This window comes from Dryas octopetala, chromosome 1, assembly GCF_963921425.1.
Source record: "Dryas octopetala chromosome 1, drDryOcto1.1, whole genome shotgun sequence".
In the NCBI taxonomy this organism is placed as follows: Eukaryota; Viridiplantae; Streptophyta; class Magnoliopsida; order Rosales; family Rosaceae; genus Dryas; species Dryas octopetala.
This window is the reverse complement of record NC_141366.1, coordinates 22,474,854-22,497,547: the sequence shown is the minus strand read 5'-3', so window position 1 is coordinate 22,497,547 and position 22,694 is coordinate 22,474,854. Positions and strand designations below refer to the sequence as shown.

Below are 22,694 nucleotides of genomic sequence, written 5' to 3'. Positions count from 1 at the left end.
AAATATAAAAAAAAAAAAAAAATTAAGGGATAAAAAAAAGGAAAATGTTTGGGTACTCAATTTTGAATACCAACCTTGTACTCATTATCAATCACATGAGCTTATGATGAGGTCCACCATCTTTTCTCTCATGGTGGACCCCATTAGGTTATCCACAGTTGTGAGAGTGAGAATGAGAGTTATACATGGTCTGAAAAATGATTTTGTGGATTGAAAAATGATTTTGTGGACTGAAAATTGATTTTGTGATCTGAGAGTAATAGTCATATGTGCTGAAGCTGCAGTGGTGTTGAGAGTCATTGTCGAGAGTAATACAGTTGTACCTAATTAAATTAAGCTTAATTTAGATTAAGTGATGGTTAAGTTATAATTTAGAACTTTTATATTTATAACAATTATACACATTGGTTTTATTTTAAAGAAATCTTTAATATAAGGTCAATATTGAATATATTTAGATTTATAATTTTATTACTCAAATTATAAATTTTATATTTCAAGTTGTTTGATATTTTTTAAGGTTTGAAATGCAAAAAAATGGTAAACACAACACAATTTATTGTATTTTATAATACGAACGATGACAAACATATAAAGGAAACCACAATAACAATTAAAGACTATAACGAGTACATAAAATTAACAACAACAACACCCAAAACATTAAAGAAACGATGATAAAACAACAAACATAATCTTCAATGGTTCCCACGAGTGGCCTCGGGCGAATCACGGGCATTCACGTAAACATTCTTATATCCTTCCCAAAATGAGATATTTGGTTTGGCCGCATAATCGGCACATGGTTGAATGCCCTTCCCGCAAGTACATGGAACCAGACCTGAGTCTTTGGGTATTGAGAGTTTTAGGTCCCGCTTGATACAATAGTGGCACAATGGTCTTTTTCCTTCAGTATCGCACATACAATATTACATTATTGGTTTATTTTGAAACCATGCTGTACAAACCTCACAATCTAGATTATAATCGTCGAAACCGTTGCCCACTAGAGCATGATTGTTCCACGTCCAAGATACATTTGCGATACCTCGTGGTGGCTTGCCCTATCTTCTTAAAGTGAGCTTAGACCGCCCCAAGTTGTCGCCCATGAACCAGGGCTTGAGGACAATTCCAAATAAATTCATCGTACACTTTGCACAAAAAATCCATGTTTATTTGATTGGAGCCGATACAACAATCTTGAGAGTGTTGCATCCAAGCTACAACTAGAGTTACCTCTTCATTATTAGACCAATTGGGACCCTTTACCATGATTGAAATTAAAAGGGAATTTTTTCTACAATATGAGTGAGTGAAAATGATAGATAGATGGGTGAAAAAATGAGATGTAAATGCTCAATTTATAGGAAAAGTGATGAATTAGCCATTGGAAATTTTAGTTAATTTTTATGTATTTTTTTTCGTATTTTTTTGGTATTTGTTTGTATTTTTTAATTCTAATTATAACGGTTATTTATTTATAGTTGTTGATCATCAACGACTATTAAATGGACGACTAGATCGGCGCTAAGCGTATGACATTTTTGAAAAACAAAAATAAAAATAAAAAGTAACGGTCCGGGAGATTTGGACCATTGATCCGCAAAGGTCCAAAGATCTCAACCGTGCATCACGCACACGCGTGGTCAAGAGAGTGACCCCCCTTCACTGTCACGTGGGCCCCCCTGTTGGTAGCTTTTTACTCTTTCACGTTTTTTCTTTAATACTCACATTCTTTTAATTAATACCAACCACTTATACCAAGCCAAATTTAAAAGAGAAGGATGCTCTTGTAATTTTGCCACCCCCACTTTTTCTCCAAAAACTATGGCGCATGTGATGCACATGGGTGACCTCACTAAACCTCAAGCTCTCACTCTCAACCTTAGCATGCGTTGGTCTCAATTTTTACCCTCACTCACTTTCACTCTCAACATTGTAGCCCATTATTTGTCATTTGAGGGTAAATCACTAAATCCTCACTTTTGCTCACACTCTCACTCTCTCTATTATGGAGAGTCATGAGTTTATGTGATTTGTGATGAATAATAAAGGTATTCAAAATTGAGTATCCAAACGGTGCCCAAAAAAAAAAAAAAAAATTCAAAACTCGCCTCAGCTTTGAGAGGTAACAGGCCACCGTTAACACAAAAGCACAAAAGCAAGCTCAGCATCCACCCACCACCCACCCACATTTCCCTATCTGGCTTTTTCTGCTTCACCACCTGACCACCACACCCACCGGCCACCACCAATCAAATCCTCCATCACATTATTAGAAGAAGCTCCAATGGCGACAGCAACAGCAACAGCAACACTGGCAGCGATGCTAATGCTGATGATTGTAGCGAATGTGGAAGCAGCCAATACCAACACTGTGTACCAGCCGTGCGCCGACTCCAAGATTCAGAGGTCCGACGGCTTCACGTTTGGGATCGCATTCTCGTCGAAGAGCTCCTTCTACTTGAACCAGTCGCATCAGCTCTCGCCCTGCGACCGACGCCTCTCGCTGGCCTCCTCCAACTCGCAGCTCGCTCTCTTCAGACCCAAAGTCGACGAGATCTCCCTCCTCACAATCAACACCTCTAGTTTCCAACCGGTAACTCCATCTTTAACTACTCTGCACTGCTTTCTATTACAGTTTTAGACCCATTTTGTGATGGGTTTGTTGTTTGCCTGCTATAAATTGTCTACAGCGTTTTGTAAGTTATAACAGAGCATTTAAGTATGAGCATTTTATTACCCAACAGCTTGGTTCCGATGCTTTTGATTCTTGAACCATATTCATGATTTGGGTAGCATCCCTTTTGTGAAGATTTTTTTTTTTTTTTAATTTCCCTTTTGTGATGATTTTAGGCAGCAATATGGTGATTCGTTAGTAGTAGAACCTATGATCTTCTTAAAAATAAATAAATAAATAAAAATTGAAAGTCTATAATCCTAATAGCAGGATTACATTCTCTTTGGATGTCAAGTTAACAAGGCTATATTAATAAATTTTGAAAGAATAAAAAATATATGCATTCTTTTAAGTTTGGAGCGCATTTGGTTAGATGGGTTTGTTGGAGGGTAAAGGGGAAATAATACCTCTTTGGGGTTGATTCTCAAATGTATACCGGCCCTTAAGTAGACTGTATTTCTTTATCTTATTAGAACTTACCTTTCCTAAAGAGATATGGAGCAATAAGGAGGCTCATATTCTGTGTTGCATTGGTGTTGAAATTGTCTGGGGTTCTTGTAGATAATGAGTTGTCCTCTTAGAATATAGGGAACAATTTATCTCCTGTCGTTAGGATTTTGCTCAATATTAAAGTAACTTCATTCTAGTGTAGTCTTTAGTTTTTTGTAAAAAAAAAAAATTAATTTTTTAGTAACTGTACTTCTCATCTATGCTATGTAATTATTTCATTAGAGACAAATATATATGCTTCAGAGACTCCATTTGACATATCTTCATGAGTAGTATGAAAAAGAGATGCATTGCTGACTGACCTTGGCACAGGACATAAGAAAAATGGATAAGGAAAACAAGAGAATTTAGAGTAATTTGGACACTGAGGAACTGTCTTATTGGTCGTTCAATCTTAGGTATAGTGAGTAGCGGGCATGGCTATACAATGACATTCTAGAACTCAGCATAACTTTAAGAAATTGTTTCTGATCGATGACAATAAATAGAATGCTAATCTACAATTGAGAAATGTCTTTGAAAGATTTATATTTGCTTCATGAATATTGATGTCTGCTTGACCTTCAGATATCAGATGTATTGTGGTAATGGAGTTTCCACCATGGCTCTTAAGGCATTCCTGGATTATTTATCTAGGAAGTTATGTCTTATAAACAAAAAAATAAAATTATCTAGGAAGCTATGTATGAGATCTATCATCAGTTCCTATGAAGTGCCTTATACCTCGTATCAGAGATAGAAATGCAATTGACTTACTACAGCAGAGCAGAGAGTACAATAGTCACTGGAATTGAAAGTTTACAACGACCAAGGACCAGTGATATATGTGAGTTAAGCAATGAAACTGTACAGTACATGTCAAATTTGCGAAATCATTATAACCACATGCTGGAAGATCCATCTCATCCAAATAAGATTTTACCTGCTGTAGTCACCAATGGAAAACTCCACGCACCAAATTGATGGAGGTAGGGTGCTATGATACTTATGGTATGATGATTAAGCAACCATGTGAGTTAGTAAGATGAAAATTTTAATATTATTTGTTTTGTACAAAAAGATAAATCTCCTAGTTTGATGACAGCTAACATGCATCTGACATTTTGTGGACACTTTGGAACACAACTAATCTTCCATTTGAGGAAGAGTATAAGAGTGGAGAAAACAAATCATTTAATATCATAGGAAAACTAGATATAGGTGCTGTCCCTAAAAAATAAAAGCTGAATATAAATTTCATCTGAGCTGTTGTGTGGGTCTGTGTATGTCTGCCTTGACTTGTTGGTTTTGTTAACTTACTGTATTGCATTTCCTATCCAGTGCTTATCTTGTTACATGGATCAGAACATTAAATGATTTGTAATTTTGAGCTCTCTAGGATTCATATGGTGGGTACATGGTGGCATTTGCTGGACGAAAATATGCTGCAAGGTCTCCTCCTGCCTTTGTTGCAAACAGCACATACATAGTGACGAGTTTTACTTTGGTAAGTATGTGTAACGTGAAATGGGTTGGAATCTCGTAAAGGGCTTTCCATTTATAAATTCTCTGATCCAACATATGGACTTTGTTGAAGGTACTCGAGTTTCAAAAGGGTAGGCTGCAAAACTTGTATTGGAAGAGAGATGGATGTGCTAAATGCTCAGGAAACTCCGACTTTGTTTGCCTCAACAAAGTTGACTGTGCCATTAAAACATCAAGCTGTAAAAATCGAGGGGGTTCTGTAGATTGCAGTATTGGGATACAGCTTGCATTTTCTGGTACAGATAAGCATCTCTCTGTTCTCAATTCATGGTATGAGGTGGAGAACCTTCGGCAGTATTCCCTCTATAACTTGTATTCCAATCTCAGGGATTCGCTCACTGGCCAGTATAACAAGTTCTTTTAAAAGTTTACTCCAAACCATCCATGGATGGTATTCATTTGTGATGATGTTTGATTTTGTCACTCTTCATCTTTGCTGCCTCTATCCCCTCTGTTTTTCCTGTTGTATATCTAAATTTCTACAGATGCTGGACACCTCAGTATTGATTCAATTGGATATTTATATATACATTAGATGAACGTAGTGTTGTAGTTCAAATTTTCTGTCAAAATATAATATATAGTCATACGCATAAGCTTCGTGTTATGCAGGCAAACTTTCTTGTAAATTAAGTAAATATAGTCCAATATCTTCTGCACTTAGTTTGAAGAGTGGTGGAGGCTGTTCTAGACTTATGGACCTGAACTTTTCTCCTTAGCTTGATAACAAAACTCACCAACATGGCCTCTGGTCTGGTGGTTCCTAATCAAACTATGGTGCAGCCTCTTGAGTAGAGGACAACTAATTTCTCTCAAGCACTCATTGTATAATGGGTTTGCATAATTTTGCTTATCAGTTGCTTTTATGCCTGGCCAAACCATATACAGGGTCTATTATTACATATGCACTAGGTAAGTGCAAGGCTGAGTATTGCACTTACCAAGTGAAGCACAATAAAGCTACTGGCGATAATGTTGGACCATTACTCTTGAAGAAGCAGTAAGGGAATTGGAACCATAATTTATTTGAAATGGATTTGAAACATTAGTATTATTTTGAATTTAAAGTGACTATATTTCAAGGTATCATCTGAGATTTGAACATATATTGTATCATTTTATTTAAGCAACTTTTAACTATGTCACGTCTTATTGGTAACTAATCTCGTTAAGAAGAGTTCGAAATCAGTTTCAATTAATATTTTTTAATTTAGTCGTAATTTGTCTGTGACTGCAATTCAATTACAAGTTTGCAACTCATAGTTTGTGATGTTAATTATTTGCTTTGGGGCATTTGCATGACTTGTATAATAATATCTTGTTGGATTCAGCAATTAGCAAAAAACCTAACTATTGAAAAATAAAATATTAGAATTAAATACCAAGTACTAATAGTTTCTTAGCAAAGCAGTAAAACACTAATTTTTTAGTTTAAACACTAACTTAGAGCAAAAGATTTTGGATTAAGTCACAAATATTTAGGAAACGTGAATTTTTTGACACTGATCGCTCGACACTGCCAAAGTACAAAGCGCTTGGTGGTTTTCTGTTGGTTTTTTTTTTTTTTTTTTTTTCGGTTTGCTATATAGCTGTGACTATTATGCAGTCACAATTATAACTGTATGAAATTCATAAAAATTCAAAGTTTATAAAGGATTAATGCTTTTGATTTAGGTTTTGGGGATGAAGTCCTACAACCTAGAGACTAAACATTAAAGCTTAAGTCTTGCTAGCACTGAAAAAACAACAAATTAGTAAAAAATTTGTGTTGAGTTTCTTACCAAAAAAAAAAAAAAAAAAAATTCTCCCAAGCATTCGGTAAACAATGCTAAATGCTTAGTAGAACCACGTTTTTTTAAAGTTAGCACCTAAACTGAAATTTAATATCTAAAGTTAAATAACATAAAAATTTTGGTAATTAAAATGAAAAAACATTAAAATTTTGTATCTAAAGTAGTACACTGTATACCAAACATTAATCTATCAAAGTCATCCTAGTCTATCACAATCACCAAAAGAAAAACCCTAGCCGCCATCCCAAAAGAAAAAACTCTCTCCTCTCCTTAACCTCTCCATGGGGGAGGGGCGGCCCTTGTGTTCTCACAGACTGCTCCTCCCCTCGCCCCTCTCTCTTTTGTTTTTCTTTTCCTTTTTCTGTGTTTTTATTTTTGTCCTTTGGGATACTCTCATCCCAATAAGTGAGAGTATTTTCATCTCTCCTTGCGAGAGTTTTTCCACCTCTCTTCGTGAGAGTTTTTCAGATTTTGTTTGTTTTGGTTTGTTTTGTGTTTTGATGCTTTCAGGTTTTCTCTGGCGCTCATCACAAGGTGTTAGGGAGTCACTATTTTCGCTGGTACCGGTCATATTTCCACCGGTTACTATTGCCACATCCGCCACTTTGCGCTATTGTCAGCCTCGACTTAGAGATGTTGGTAGGATCGTGAACCCAAACGCGACTAGTTCGCTAATTCCTACGGTGCCTCTCTGGCTCCGTTTGATGGCTATAGTATCTGCTCGATGCCGATGTTATGAGATCTTCGAATTTCTGTGGGCTTTTTTGCTCCACTTTTGTGGGTTTTTGTTTTCTTGTAAGCCTTTAGGCTCATATTTTGTATTCTCTCTGCCTTTTTGGCTGTTTTAATACAATGATTTGCTTTATTCTCAAAAAAAAAAAAAGTCTATCACAATCACTATAATATGCAGTTATAAGTTATAACTCAATACTAGTATGAATTCCTTGCACAACATCATATTGAATGGAAGAAAGAAATTATTTTCTTCATTATCCACTACTTGGTCAAATATAAGAAATTAAAGTTGGTAGAATAGTTTTATAATATATTCTTATAGGCTTAGCATATCATATCTGATACAAAAACCTCAATATCCTTGTAATGAGTCTATAATCCACTACAAGAGAGAAACTCTGGCTAGAAAGATACCGCTTTACCTTTCTACAAATTAAACCATCAAGAGTGGGTAATATTTGCTTCACTCTATGTATGTTACCTTAGGCTTGCAAAAAATGAACAATAATAAGAATTATTAAACTCTAAATAAAGCCTCCAAGTTAAGTTACCCACGTCAACCGGGTCCAACTTTAACTTCAAATAAGTTATGCTTTGATGCAACTGGAAATTTATGTTTGATTTTTTTTTTTTTTTGGTGTTTTCTTTTCTTTTTATAAACTTGATTTCGCTCTGGACACAGCAAGATCAAAATTGATTTTTTTTTTTTAGTTCTTGTATTATTGTGGACTTCCAAAACTTTTTTAAAGTGAAAACCCATGTAGGCAATTTTTATTTTTATTTTTGTAAATGAACTTTCATCAACTCAAGAAACAAGTATATTCAGAGAGGAGAGAAGAGTGGCAGGATGGCTGTTCCCACAAGACAGAAACTCAGAAATAGAAAGGGCAAATTAGCTAAACAATGTGCTTCCTTATTACGGCGTGCTGCCATTGGCATGAAAAAGAATGAAACTGGTGCAAAAGAGATTGCACATCCTCCACAAGAACTTCATCAACCCCATCACAATCATCAACGAAACAAACAAGGCAAATCGCTTTTGGGCATCCTTCTCCAAAATCACATTAGCATAACCCAGCTCTACGGCAAAACTAAGACCCAATGATGGGCTCAGCCAGCAGTTTAATTTCTGAAAACATGCAGTGGAATGAGATTTCTAAAAACTGTTTTCAGAACAAGAAACAGAAAACAGCTTTCTAATGTTTCCAAGTATTGAAAACAACTTCAAAACTACTGCTGCTCTTTGAAAACTCAGCTGAACAGGTTGCTAGGCAGCGAGGGTTGGAAATTAATTTGGTTGAAACCTCTCAAAAATTATGAAGCAACAGCATGTGCAAACTTTTACGTTCCTCGGTTGGTACTACACCTGCAGTCTTAGGTAAGAGAGCTACACAACTTTGAGAATCTGATCTTTTAGGCATTTATCGGATGACCGAAGTCTGAAGCTTTTAGAGAAATGTAAAATCAAAATGGGAAGAGTGCATCACCTCTCTATTCAGATGAATGCCTTCCCCACAATTTTAATGATGAGATCATAAGGAATATGCACTTAACCATCTTCTATAATGGGGATGAATCTATTTGTACATAACAATTCCTTTTTCCCAACCCAAGTCTGGTATATGTTTTAAAGAATAATTAAAAGCAATCCTGTAACTTTACATGAAATGATGAAACCAAAAAAAAAAAAAGCTATCCTGTAAAAATTTATCTACCAAATGATTTCATAAAATAAAAGATTTAATTTAAGAAATAGGAAATAAAACAATAGTTATTTCCACTCTCTTGAATTTGCAACTAAGTATCCGAATTGGGGAGTAGAACTTGGATAACTGCAGCTTGAGCACTCACAGAAGCCAAAACTTGATCAGTAATGAAGAGCACATGGTATACTATCTCTGTGCTCTGTGGCTGAAAAAAAGACATGGAGATGGCAAAAGAGTGAAATCCAAAACTTCTGGAATTTGGAGGATTCATGAAGCAAGGTTGCTGATGCCAAAATAGACTGTTTTTTGATGAAAGGCGTTAATAGCATAATCAACCACAAAATGGCCAAACTGTGATTTGAAACGAAGGCCATATCCTAGCCCAACTCCAGATCCTGGTTTTCCTTGCCTCAGCGCTGGGTTTCCTGAAACTCCCAAATTAAATATACAATATAATCAATAAAAGAAACAAAATTAAGAGATCAACACCATAATAGCAACGAAAAAAGTAGATTGGCAAGTTTGTATGAGGCTCAGTCAACCAAGTTTGTATGACTATCAATTTTTTCACTCTCAACTTTGGTTGAGCTAGTTTGCAGGTTGGTTGGGTTACTCAATGCTGAGACTTAAAAAATGATGAATAATTTATTCCTCCAATATACAATAAGAAAAAAAAAAGAAAGAATCACATTAACAACTTCTAAAGTTAAGCATCCAACCTAAAATCAATTGGTAATGGGTGGAGATGAGAATTTTATATATTGAAATGTAAAGTCTAGAATACCCCGTTTGAGATTTAATATTCTCAACACCCTCCTCACGTGTGACCAAACAGAGCCAAACACATGCATCAATTATATTGGGTGACTTGGAGCATGTGTAGCACAATTGGGTTTGGCACATGAATGAATTGGCTGCTCTGCTACCATATTAAAATTAGAACTTCTAACCCAAACTATATTGAAGCAAACAACCCAAAAGCTTACGCTATTAGGTGAAGAGGCCAAATAGGTATATGTAGCTATTTTAGGCACGTAGCCAAACTAATGTGGGATTAGTGCTCAACACTTCCCCTCACGTGGGACCTCTCTTTTAGGTGGTCATACACGTGGACCCCTCTTTTATGAATGATTAATTTGAAATACCATAAATGGTAATTCCTTCTGGACTTGAATCAGAGTACATACCAGCAGAGAGGATGCGAGAAGATGGCTTTTGGAATCTTTGGGGAAATTCTCAGTTAATTCTTATATTTAGGTGTTTATGCAGTAATGTAGGTGGCTCAATTTTTTATGCCTATTCTTCTATTGGGAAAGCAAAAATACCTCCAAAGGTGCAGATATTGGGTTGGCTGGTGGCACATGGTAGGGTGACCACAAGTGATACAATCCAAAGGCAAAGACCACATATGTGCCTATAACCTCAATGGTGTATTATCTGCAGAGCTGGATATGAAACTGGTGATCAACTGATCATTTGTTTACTTTTGTCCGGTGGCTTTGAGTTTGTGGCTGAATTCGTGTAAGGAGGGAAATATCAGCCGGGTTATCCCAGCAGGATGCACTGCTTTGCTAGGAGAGAGGCAGCACTTTTTTGCGAAGGGAAAGAAAGCTAAGGTCTTGGGGGATTGCTGTGTGCTAGCTATTATTTAGGTAGTTTGGCGGGAGAGATATAAAAGAATTATTGAGAATTATGGGGGAGTAGGTGAGGGGGAGCTTTGATAGAGGGTTAGATTTTGGACCTCACTTTTTTGGGCATCAGTATCTTCAGAATTTAGGGATACTTCATTCTCAGTGATATTTTTAAGAGTTCTTTATTAATAGGCCACAACATATAATATTTTTTAGTCATAAACCCAAACTTTTAATCTATTTATTTTTAAGCCACAAAAAATATTTCTAAGCCACAATTCAAGAAAAATCAAGTATAGAGCATCTAATACTATTTAAACTCAAGCATACCCAATTTAGGTATTCCAGCATACCCAAGTTTTAGTTAAATTAATTTTTGAATTCTTTTGAGAGCTAAGGGTTTATGGTATAGTCTTTAGAATTTAGGGCTAAAGCCCTCAAAACCCTAAATATGAAGTCATAAAAGCTAAACTCTAAATGCTTAAACCTTAAAACAATACTATATAATTCAAATAAAATGTAATTCTACGAAATTATAAAGTGTAACTTTACAAGAGTTACATATTGCATCATAACAAAATAAAGTGTTAACTCTTTACATACTGCATTATAACAAGATAAAGTGTAACTCTATTAGTTTTACATATGGCGTCAGGAAAAAAGTTGATCTTTTACATGGGTTTTTAAGTGAAACTTACATTTTTTGTGGCTTTTTGCTAATTTACTTTATTTTTAATTGGAGAGCTGCAGTGGTTGAATTCTAACGCATGGCAATTTGTTTGTCTAACTGTAGTTAAGGTTATGACTATGTAATTAATTATCATCCGAGGAAAGCTGAAGTGGCATCTATTGTCTATACAATGATAAATTACAAGAGAGTTAGAGAAGCTTGATTTCAAAATTTTGAAGGGTGGTGATCATTCCCATATGGCTGCTCTAACTATGCAACCTACTTTGAATGAGAGTATTAAGGAGGGACAAGAAAAATATCATAATCATGGAAGAAGTTGCTATAGGAAAGACCAGAATTTTCATGTTCGAGACGGACTGCTATGCTTTGGTAATAGGTTGTTTGTACCCAGCTATGAAAAGTGAAATTCTAACTGAGGCACACGGCTCACTAGTAATCAGTACATCTCAGAAGTCCTAAGATGTATCATAATTAACAAGCAATTGAATGGGAGACTAATATGAAGAAGAGATGGACCAACATGAGGGGTGGTGTGTGGCTTGCTAACCAGCTAAAGATGAAAACCAAAGACCCTTAGAATTTTATTTGCGTCAATCAAACTTCGCACTGATGGAGTTTGGGCCAAATTGTAATTTGTTCCCCTAACTTTTCAATTTGAGCAGCGTTCACCCAAACGTTTTCACATCATTGCAATGTTAACCCTCCGTTAGATTTGCACAATAAATCTGACATTTTTAGTATGCATGTCAGTATGGCCCCATTTTAAGCCTACATTGCCACATGGACAAAGAAACAATAACAAGGCCTTTTGTGGAAATCATCCAAGAAGTTGGGTAAGGAAATGCAGGAACCACCAATAGAAGATGATCATAAAGTTCTATAAGCAGCATCATTCTTGGAAGGAAAGGCTGATAATTGGTTCCAAGATTACCAAGAAGGAAAGGAAATATAACCAGGAGGAGCTTGTTGAAGATCTGTGCCTGAGATTTTCATAGGGGCGTTTCCAAAAATATAGTAGGAGAATTCAATGAGCTGCAACAGTTGAGTTCTTCCACTGAATACCAGGAGAGATTTGAAGAACTTAAGGCACTTATGCTGACGATTATTTCATTTCATGTTTAGAGGGCTTGAGAAGGAAATCAAGAATATGGGAATGGGTTGTACTAAGTTTTTCTGTAATCTTCCCGCTGGAAGCTTCAAATTCTCTGTAATTTCTCATAAATTGTATTGCATACACTGGTTTTTAGTTATACGCCTTATTCCTTCTTACAAAGCTCTCCCTCCAGTTCCAACTGACTACTAACATAATAGAAGCTTCGACTAACTCACTTTTCCCACTTGACTGCCACACCACCTGCTGAATAACGTACTACTCATCTGCAAACTCATACTTATTCTGCGGGAACATTGCAAGATGGTACAGCGTTTACTATTAACTAAAGGTTTTATTTGAGACTTTCAAGGTGGTGAGTGAAGGCCTTGGTTGCACATGAAATAGAGATGCATTTTTATACATCAATGTTGATAACAGTCACAGAATTTTGGTAGGAGAAAAAAGAAACATATGTCATTGTGTACACTAGCACTGTCAATGAAATTGAAACGCTTAATAAGCAGAGTAAGCAGACTTAATTATTCAAACTAAAATTCTGAAGACTATTAATTTTAATGAAATCACAGGGACTGAAAATGCTGCTAAGCATATTAAATAATCAAGTGAAAGAGTTAAACTCACCAGGTACATGATGAGCAGACCCCAAATCAGTTCCGCAGTCCAAGAAAACAGCACCTTCCAGCATCTTGTTCTAAAGATAATAAACAACATTGGAGGTAATGCTTGTGCTAAGTTCATCTCAGACAAAAAAGGAAATTTACTAGAAAAACTGAGAATACAAAAAAAAAAATCTTAAAAATAAAAAGGTAAACCATTTGTATAGCACAAAAAAGAAAAAAAAAAAAAAAGAATTCAGCAAGCATTTATAAGCAATTTACTAGAAAAAGAACTGAGAAACCAGATTGATTTGTCAACAGATATAAATAAAACGGTGCATGATAACTTTAAATCCACATTAAGGTCTACAATTTAATGGCCGTAAAATGTCTAGGTTAAGCCATGGAATTGCTGGATGAATTTTTTTTTTTTTGGTTTGGAACAATAGTATTTTATTGTTAAATGATCTTATTATGGAAGATTACTCAGCAGATTCCAGAATGACGTCCTAGGATAATAAAATAATGCAACAAATGTCATATATGTAAAAACGATAAAGGTATCACATACAAAAGGCAATGTCAATTCGCTATTTGCAACCAAGCACGACCTCCCAGATCCCACTGCACCCTCACCATACCCTCGCACACTGCCGAGACCTCCAATTGCAAATGCTTGGTAAGGAGCCATGTCCCCTACAAGGGAACCACCTGTCAGTCTGTCCAAGGAAAAAGTATGAGAACTCAGATAGAGTCAGGGTCGATTATCCATAATTTATAGAAAGCAGATAGATATGCTGGATTGTGCATCTGACTGACAAAGTGGACTTATTAAGATTCTGAAGCAGGTTAGATGTCATTCTTCAAACACAAACAGTAGTTTCTCAAGATTAATTCTAATCCTGTTATATGCTTCATGGTTCATATTATAGTTACACTCTCTTCCCTTCCCATTTTCAACTACAATATGACAATGCTGGCCCAAATTGTAGAGTCACTACTTCGTAGTTACACCCCCTTCCCAATGTCTTAGTCTCTACTTCATAGTTACTCTCTCTTCCCTTTCTCAATCAACTATCTGACATCTGTACATAAAATGAGGAACCTTGCTCACCTTGTCAAGAGAAATGCTGGCCCAAGTTTCACTCCCTTTGATGCAATGAATTTAAACTTGTTAAAGATTAGCCACTTTGATAGAACTGGTATCCCTTGTTCTATTTGCAGACTGAACTGCATTCAAGAAAAACTCCCATTTAGTGTCACGTATCATCACTTACCAAATATACATCCCAAGATGTCGCATTATTGATCACAATTTGAATAAGCCTTACGTGAAAAAAGCTGTGATCATTTGCTTTTGCAAACCGAGATTCTTGCTTCAGAACTACCATACTATCATGGGGACTTCCACTGAATAATAATCATTTTACAATGTAAAAAATCAGTCTAACAAATTGTTCAGAAAATAAATGTTAAAACGCTAGATTACCTGCATGTCACAGGAAACCCATCAGAATCTCGGCTTATAGAGCGGCCATTATCATTCACAGGCCGGACATGCTGCATAGCACATGATAAATTTTTCCATATTAACTAGACTGGAAGTCACAGATAGAAATCTTAGAAGAAAACAGATTCCACATGGATACTGATAAGTGGAAAATGGAATTTGTTCCCGTACCTCAAACTTTATGCTAGTTGTGCTACTCCATTTGGAACTTGCAGGCTCATTCAGATCCATGCCTACTGATAATCGAGACAAATTGACACCTCCACTACCTGAACGGGAGAAATTGTCCATGGGAATGCCATGAACCCCTATCTCAGGTGAAATCGAATGCTGAGATGTACAAAGTTACATATTAGGATACCTATGCCATGAATTTTTACTCAAAACAAAATGTTACATCAAATTATCAAATGGGTTAGGTTAATATAGAAATTGGTCCGGAAAGTAGCCAGAAGTAAGTTCCAATTTTGTGTGTAATATATAGTCTTTTAATTTTAACACATGCACCAAATTCGTTCTAGCAAAAACAAAAAGAATAAAGCAGATAAATAACCTGTACTACAAAAGACTGTTGAGCTAGCCATTCGGGTCTTGGCCTTCTATAAGCCAGTAAGACATTAGAATCATACAGGCCTTTATCCCATGACACATCAAGCTTCTCACTTCCACCAAATAAGTTTGGATGTTTGATGCAAAGACTGCAATAAAAAGAAAATAAAAACAAATATTTTGGGCCAAGTAGTGAAAATCGATATCAACTTAAATATTGGTATATCCTTTCTTTCCCAATTTACATTTCACATAAACCAGAATAAGTCTACATAAAAGAAACCAACTAGGGGAAAAATCCCAGAACTTAAAACACCAAGTGCCCAAACTTTTAATACAAAAATTAATAAATAAAGCAAAACTCTTACCTCCCAATTATGAGGGAGAGAGGACTCCCACTGCCATTACTGTAAAAAAGGGAGAGAAATCAACCACTCAGTTGGGTAAAAAAAAATTTCCCCCGAAAAAACAAAGGCCCTAAGAATGAAATAAGAAAGAACCTCAAAGGAGGAAGCATCAAAGAAGCACAAAGCTTGTGAGTGAAATCAACATTGACATCAATCTTGGCTGTTACATAGAAAAGAATAGAGATAGAGAACACATTACCCACCATCATCATCAATAAAAGCATTGATACAAAAATCAAAATCAACCCATTAATCCCACCATAAAGAATGAACCTTTGAAGAAATTGAATTAATATGAAAGGTGAAATGAAAGATTGTCAGTAAACTGGGTATCTCACCTTTGCCAGCATGGATGCTCTTCTGAGCTCCCATCCCATTAGCATTAACTTTGCTTCATCAACCATCAAAATTTAAATGGAATTGAGGACTGAGAGACACAGGGATTGCACATTTGCATGAGTGAAGAAGCTGCCCAAAGTGGTACAGAGAGAGGGAGAGAGTTAGTGTACGTGGTGTGGGCTTTTGTTTGTGTAATGGATGGGTGCTATGAAGTATTTGGGTGACGTCTTGTAATGGAGAAGTAGCTAGTTTTATTCCTAGCTTCCAATGTTTGTTATCCCTTTTGCTTCTTCATTGTTCTTTCCTGCACGTGGGTACTAGTAAGTTCTGTGAGACATTCTAAAATTTTTTCTTAAAAAAAATTGGAAAAAACCAATTTTGGTCCCAGCGTTTTACGTTTGCCTCAAACTAATCTAGTCCATATAGTTTCAAAATTTCGCATTTGATCGGTATATTTTATTTTGTTTGCAATATGGTCAATTTTAACAAAATTCAAAATTTTAATTTGGAATAAATGATTCATTTGTTTTCAAGAAAACTTTTGTTGGGGGATTAAAAGACCATCTTATGAGTTTCTATCACTAATCTCAGTATTTATTTGCTAAAGAGATTAAGACTCACAAAATTTGTAGGGTTTGAACTTTAAGTGTAAGATTTTTTAAAATTTTTGTTTGAAAATCAAATTCAATGTTACATACATGATTTTTCATCATTTTAGAGTACAACTCGTCATTTTAAACAAATTATTAATTTCAATTTAAAAAATTTTCATGTTATGTGCACAATGTCCTTAATAGAAAATAATATAAAATATAACAAATTACAAAAAAATCAATAAAAAAATTTCAATATTACAAATAGGTCAATACAAAATTTCCTATCTCATATTAGTCAATAGTATATTTTGAGAAATTACATTTTAGTTAATGACCCAGCCCATTTTAATCACTAAACTCAATCCACTTGATGATGTCATGTATTTTGGTGCATTGAAAAACACTAATTTGCCCATCAATTTTTTATTTATTAATTATGGGCGTAAAATTATGACGTTGCCCTTAATTTAGTTAAGGGTATAGAAATGGAGTATAGGGTATATAAATGGGGTTTAAGGTTTAGAAATGAGGTTTAAGGTTTAGAATTAGGATTCACGAGCCTATGACTAAGGGTTTAGGTCTCGGGTTTTGGGCAGAAACCGTTTTGCTGCGTAACAGTCAAATAATCGTAATACAAATCTAAATATGAATAGTAATGTATATTTATTAATTTATTATAATTCATATTTTGTCATTTTGGTTAATAATGACTAAAATGAAATTATAAAAAAGTGGAGTTATTAAAATGTAATTGTGAAAAGTTTTATTGACTTATTTGTAATTAGCCATATAAAATATAAGGACCAAATCTGTTTTCGAGATAAAACAAAGAGGAAGAGTATGTTAATATTTTAAAAAGGATATCCGCATTCCTCAAAAGTCATTCTACACTCCTCTTATGTTCTTTATTCTCTTAAATTTATTTTATCAATTTAATTCTCCAAAGTGCCCTTTCTTTTTTAAGCTTCTACACAAACACCTAGAGCCCAAATTCTCAAAGCTACATCCATAAAGGACTTGCAGTCATGTGCATGACCACAATCTGATAAGTTTCTCAAAGCAAAGAGAACCTACCTTGCTTGAGATGGTGAGACAACAATCTGATAAGTTTCTCAATACTCTCAAGCATGGAAGCATAGTGGTGCTAAGAGTGATTTTCTGTCTTGAGAGTGAGAGTGATATGTGCTGAGAGAGATTTTTTGGCCATGTTATAAATACATGGCCTGAAAGTGATTTTCTGTCTTGAGAGTGAGAGTGGTATGTGCTGAAGCTGCAGTGGTGTTTAGAGTAATTAAGTGATAGTCATGTTATAATTTATAGCTTAAATATTTATAAAAATTATACCATTGGTTTTATTTTAAAGAGATCTTTAATATAATGTCAATATTGACTATATTTGGATTTATAATTTTATTAACTATATTATATATTATATATTTTTTCTCCACCAACGGTCTTTCAAGTTGTTTGGTATTTTTTTAATGTTTGAAATGCATAAAACAAGAAAATTAAATACAACACGATTTATTTTATTTCACGATATGATACAAATCGACAAACATAAACATGCACACAAAAGTGCTTTACTAGAAACACGATATTAAAACAAAATGCAACACACATAAACGATAAACACAATTGACACACATAAAATGTTGACATTCAACGGTGGCGTCGTGCATGGGCGCGACTTCCTTGTCGTACGTGGGTGCGACTTCCTTGGCGTATCCAGAGGTGCTTTGCCATATCCTGCTTTAGTCGATCGTGAAGTGCCCTTGACTTAATCAACCTCATCCGAGAAAGCCTCTCCACTACACGACGTGGACGATAACCTTCACCTCCGCCCCCTGATGAAGTTTCATATTGTGCCACAGCTCGAGCGGTCCTTTCCTCAACATGGTTAACGTTATCATCCGATTCATCATCTTCGTTTTCTGGCCGCTCGTTTTCAATGATCATATTGTGCATAATTATGCACGGCTTCATAATATAACCGAGATCATTGAGGCTCCATCCTTTGGCGGGTTTTTTAAGAATCTCTCATCTCGCCCTTAGAATCCCGAAAGCCCTCTCAACATCTTTCCTGTAGGACTCTTGATACTTTGCAAATAGTTTATTAGCATCTCCTACCAGATTTGATATTGTTTTGATCAATGTGACCCATTTGGAGTAAATCCAATCCACTAGATAATACCTCATGTGTAGTCGTTCTTATTGACTTTGTATCTCACTTGAGGGTTGCACTGTTGCTCTTCAACATCAAAAAGATGGGAGTCATCCAAGACGTTAATGTCATTGTTGATCCCAGGCAAAGGAATCATATGGTCTTATCAATGTGTCATGTGAAGGAATCAAAGTTAGCTTGCTCATGTGACATTTAATAATAGAATAATTTATTAAAATTCATAAAACTACACGACAAAGAGTACACATAATTGAAAAGACGCACACTTAGATAAAGTAGACAACAAACATAATTGAAACGCACATAAAAATACATTTAGTCAAATTGTGAAAAGTTGGTGTTTGGATAGTACCCTTCTGAGCTTGAAGTGCCATGGGTGGTCTAGGCTGCAGCAGTTGAATTCCATCTTGTCATAACTTCACGCTGTCGTGCCTCCTAAAACACTTGTTGGTTTCCGGACATGGTGTTGAGGTTCTTGCCCATAATGATCAAGTCTTCTTGCCTTTGTTTTCGATCATCAAACCGCCCCATGAATAGCTCTTGTTGTTTCTACAACGACGTCGTGCATTGGACAAGGGTGGTGATACCGTCGGCAACTTGAGTCGATTGAGCACTATCGTGTCTGGCCTTCTTTGACCTATCTCTGCCAAGTGGCTTCGAGCGATTACCAATTAGTTGAAAGGCTGGAGCATCCTCATCTACACTCAATCGAATCGTGTCATTCGCATCAGTGGGGGTGTCGGCCTCGGTGGGAGTGTCAGTTCGATTCCCCTCCGGTTCACATTGCCACTTCACAAAGTGTTGCATCTTAACAAAATAATAGTGGTATGCAAAAGGACGGTTTCTCGAGTGGAGTGTTTGGTATTGCGTTGACAAAACAAATTAATGAATCATAAATGGTATAAAAATTCATTATTTTTTTTTGGGCAACAAATATATTTGAATTTAATTAACAAAAAAACTCACTACATCAATTTGATTTTTCCTGTTAGTGCGTTCTTGTTCTCTTGCCAAGATAAATTTTTGATACTTCGTAGTGGTTTGCCCTATCTTCTTGAAGTGAACTTGGACCGCCCCAAGTTGTCGCCCATTAGCCATGCCTTAAGGACAATTTCAAATAAATTCATCGTACACTTTACGCCAAAACTCCGTGTTCCTTTGATTGACGCCAATTTCACAATCTTCGGAGTGTTGCATCCAAGCAACAACTAGAGCTACCTCTTCCTCATTTGACCAATTGGGACCCTTTGGATTCACCATGATTGAAAAAAAAAAATTCTACAACCAAAGTTTGTATGCAAAATATATATATATGAGTGAGTGAAAAAGATAGATAGATGTGTGAAAAAATGAAGTATTAATGTTCAATTTATAGGAAAAATGATGAAATAACCGTTGAGAAATTTTAAATAATTTTTTTGATTTTTTTGTAATTTATCTGTATTTTTTAATGTTGATATAACGGTAAAATAATGTCAACCGTTGGATCACCAACGGATAGTTTAAAGGACGGCCCAGATCGCGCCACGCGCCTGGGCCAGTGTATATATATATATAAATATTATTTTTTTAAAAAAATTAGTAACAGCCAGATAGCAGGAGGCATCTGATCCCAACGACTCTTGCATTTGGGCCGTAGGTGTGATGACGCGCGTGGGAGCGGGTGGGGGACATGGTTGACACTGCACAATGCAGCTGTCGATTGCTTTTTCCCACCCCCGGCTTTTACAAATTTGCCCCTTCCCTCTTAATTAATGACTTCAGTTTTAAAACAAACTTAATTTCTCCATAAAAGCTGCCTTGTCAATTCACATTTGTTAGGCTCCACGAAAATTTTGCTCTCACTCTCAGTCGGATCTATACTTCATTCTCAAATATTAATCTCACTCATTTTCACTCTCACATCTTCGGCCCACTATTTAACATTTTAGGTCTATTTCACACTCTCACTCTCACCCACTATTTAACACTAGGGGTAACCCATGCTGGTGGCATGTTCAAAGGGGAAATTAATTAACAAAGTTGAATGTTAAGGGGAAATTAATTAAGAAAAGAGAGGTGACAAACCAATTCTTATGGGTGAGAATTGAGAAAGTAAATTTGAAAATAAATAACAGACTACTGGATGAAAGCTGAAACGATCTCAATCATTTGGAGCCGGAGATAAATTTTAAAATTAAAAAATCGTTCTGTTTTATTATATAGATTTGAAATCTATGTAACCCATGAAATCCATAGGACCATAGCCATCTTTGATTTCCTTCTGCTACATATGCAACAAAAAAAAAAAAAAGCAAAATATAGAGAGAGAAAGAAAGACAAACGTAAAAGAACATGAAGAGTCAAAATGGTGTTTATCCCCTGCTTAGCCTAGAAAAGAGGAACACTAGAAAAAAAAAAATACAAAAATTTCTTGCACCTCTTCATACTTTTTAATGAATTGTTAAGAGTTTTTGTATGCTTTAGAGATTTTTTCTTTTCTTTTCTGATAAATTGTACATGGTTCTACTACTACTGTATTCCAGTACTCTTTTTTTTGGGTTGCTTGGCTATTTAGATTGGAGCTTGATGGTGCTTAAATTGAATAGGCGTGCAAGTAAAAAACGCAAAAGAGAAGAAATTGGCAAAAAGATAATTTAAAAAAAAAGAGGGGAACCTGTCAGACAACCGTGCGACCATCCCAACCAGAAGATCTCTGGTTGAGAACGATCCTCTACAGCCACAGTGGTACCAAAGACCACAGAACCGTTAATCACGCTCTAATCGCACGGTCATAATTCATCCACCAGGTTTGGATTCCTGTCTCCTTAGAACTCAAGGATTCAGATGTACGATCCTATAGAACAGATCCTGTTCAAGTAAGGTCGTGACTGTTGTTCGGATGTTGTGGTTTATGTACCGCCTCACTATTTGTTAAATTTTCGATGTGGGATTGTGAGTTCTGACTTCTGAGCCACATTGTCTTTAGCTTTCAAGACCTTTCCCTATTTCCATGTCTTTCAACGTTTCCAATTCTTCTCTCTCTCTCTCTCTCTCTCTCTCTCTCTCCCCTCAAAGCTTCCCCTTCTACATCACACCCATCACCTGAAATTCGATTATCGCAACTTGGCACCCCATCTGGCCATCTTTCATTTTCTCCTTCAAGTTTGGTGCTATACTCAACTGGGTTCAAACTTGTTTCCCCTTTTTCAAAGTTAATTACCTTGAGAGTGCTGTTTTGGTTTTCAGTGCAATACAAGAACCAAATACCATGTTGTTTTTCCACAGGACCACAAATATTCTTACATACGCAACTCTTTGCACAGTACATTCTGGATGCAACACAAAAGCTTCATTGGCAAATGGCAATACATGGTTGTTGCATAACATTAATATTTCTTTCACATCCTATTGCCTTATGTTTCTAGTGCCCTCCTTTTGTTGCAGTAACCTCCTACTCAATTCACTGATGATTGAAAGAAAAAAAGAACTAAGAAAAAGGCCAAAGGTATATGGGGACAAATCAGACTATCGAGTGGAGGTGATTTATGAAATATTGGGATGCTACAAGGATTTATATGATCCAAGTTTCTAATATTAACACTAGCAGTCCTTGAACTACATTTCTGTAATCAATGTCTGTCAAATCCCTCCACCCATATCAATATGGTAGCTTCATAAGAGTAACACTATGCTAGATTTCGTGAGGCTGCTTTGAACCTTTCTCGGTTTGAAAACTTATAATGTTAAGTCCTACTAGTGTATTTTTATATGAGTCCCTTAATTACAAGGTATTGACAATCTTTTAAATTAATTAAAAGCATCCAAACAAAAATAATTACTCAAACCCCACCTTCTACATACTGCAGCCCACCCCCTATAAAGCCCAACAAAAAACACATGACACAAGATAAAAAAGGACACAAAAATGCACAAGCCCACAAAAACTAACTTCCAAGTAATATATATTAACCCAAATTTCAACTTTAAAATTGAATCTAATCAACCATGAAAGCGGAAAGTGATGAACACTACCTGCAAGCTAACGACACATGCAAAAAAATTCCTTAAAGTGCGCGCCCAAATCTAAAACATTAAAAGGAGGACTCTATATTTCAGAAAATTATTAGATATGCAAACCCAAAAAAA

At 35.7% G+C, this 22,694-nt stretch overlaps 2 protein-coding genes and 1 non-coding gene across 3 annotated transcripts; 1 reads left to right on the top strand and 2 right to left on the bottom strand.

Annotated features, from left to right (window-relative positions):
* Positions 1-2,034: 2,034 nt before the first annotated feature.
* On the top strand, positions 2,035-5,273 carry LOC147299184 (Expp1 protein). Its single transcript, XM_086250901.1, has 3 exons — positions 2,035-2,599; positions 4,569-4,676; positions 4,767-5,273. Exons 1-3 carry the CDS (start codon positions 2,291-2,293, stop codon positions 5,076-5,078), a joined length of 729 nt encoding a protein of 242 aa, XP_086107027.1. The 5' UTR covers positions 2,035-2,290; the 3' UTR covers positions 5,079-5,273.
* A 3,565-nt stretch (positions 5,274-8,838) lies between these two features.
* Positions 8,839-16,049, bottom strand: LOC147299183 (Outer membrane OMP85 family protein). Its single transcript, XM_086254703.1, has 11 exons — positions 15,785-16,049; positions 15,540-15,606; positions 15,408-15,446; positions 15,044-15,188; positions 14,662-14,820; positions 14,470-14,540; positions 14,312-14,390; positions 14,095-14,210; positions 13,552-13,699; positions 13,006-13,075; positions 8,839-9,373 (listed from the first exon to the last, which is right to left on the bottom strand). Exons 1-11 carry the CDS (start codon positions 15,816-15,818, stop codon positions 9,216-9,218), a joined length of 1,086 nt encoding a protein of 361 aa, XP_086110829.1. The 5' UTR covers positions 15,819-16,049; the 3' UTR covers positions 8,839-9,215.
* Positions 16,050-21,219: 5,170 nt separating this feature from the next.
* On the bottom strand, positions 21,220-21,434 carry LOC147299182 (small nucleolar RNA U3). Its single transcript, XR_015120118.1, has one exon. It is a non-coding gene; the product is annotated as a small nucleolar RNA U3 (small nucleolar RNA).
* Positions 21,435-22,694: the final 1,260 nt, after the last annotated feature.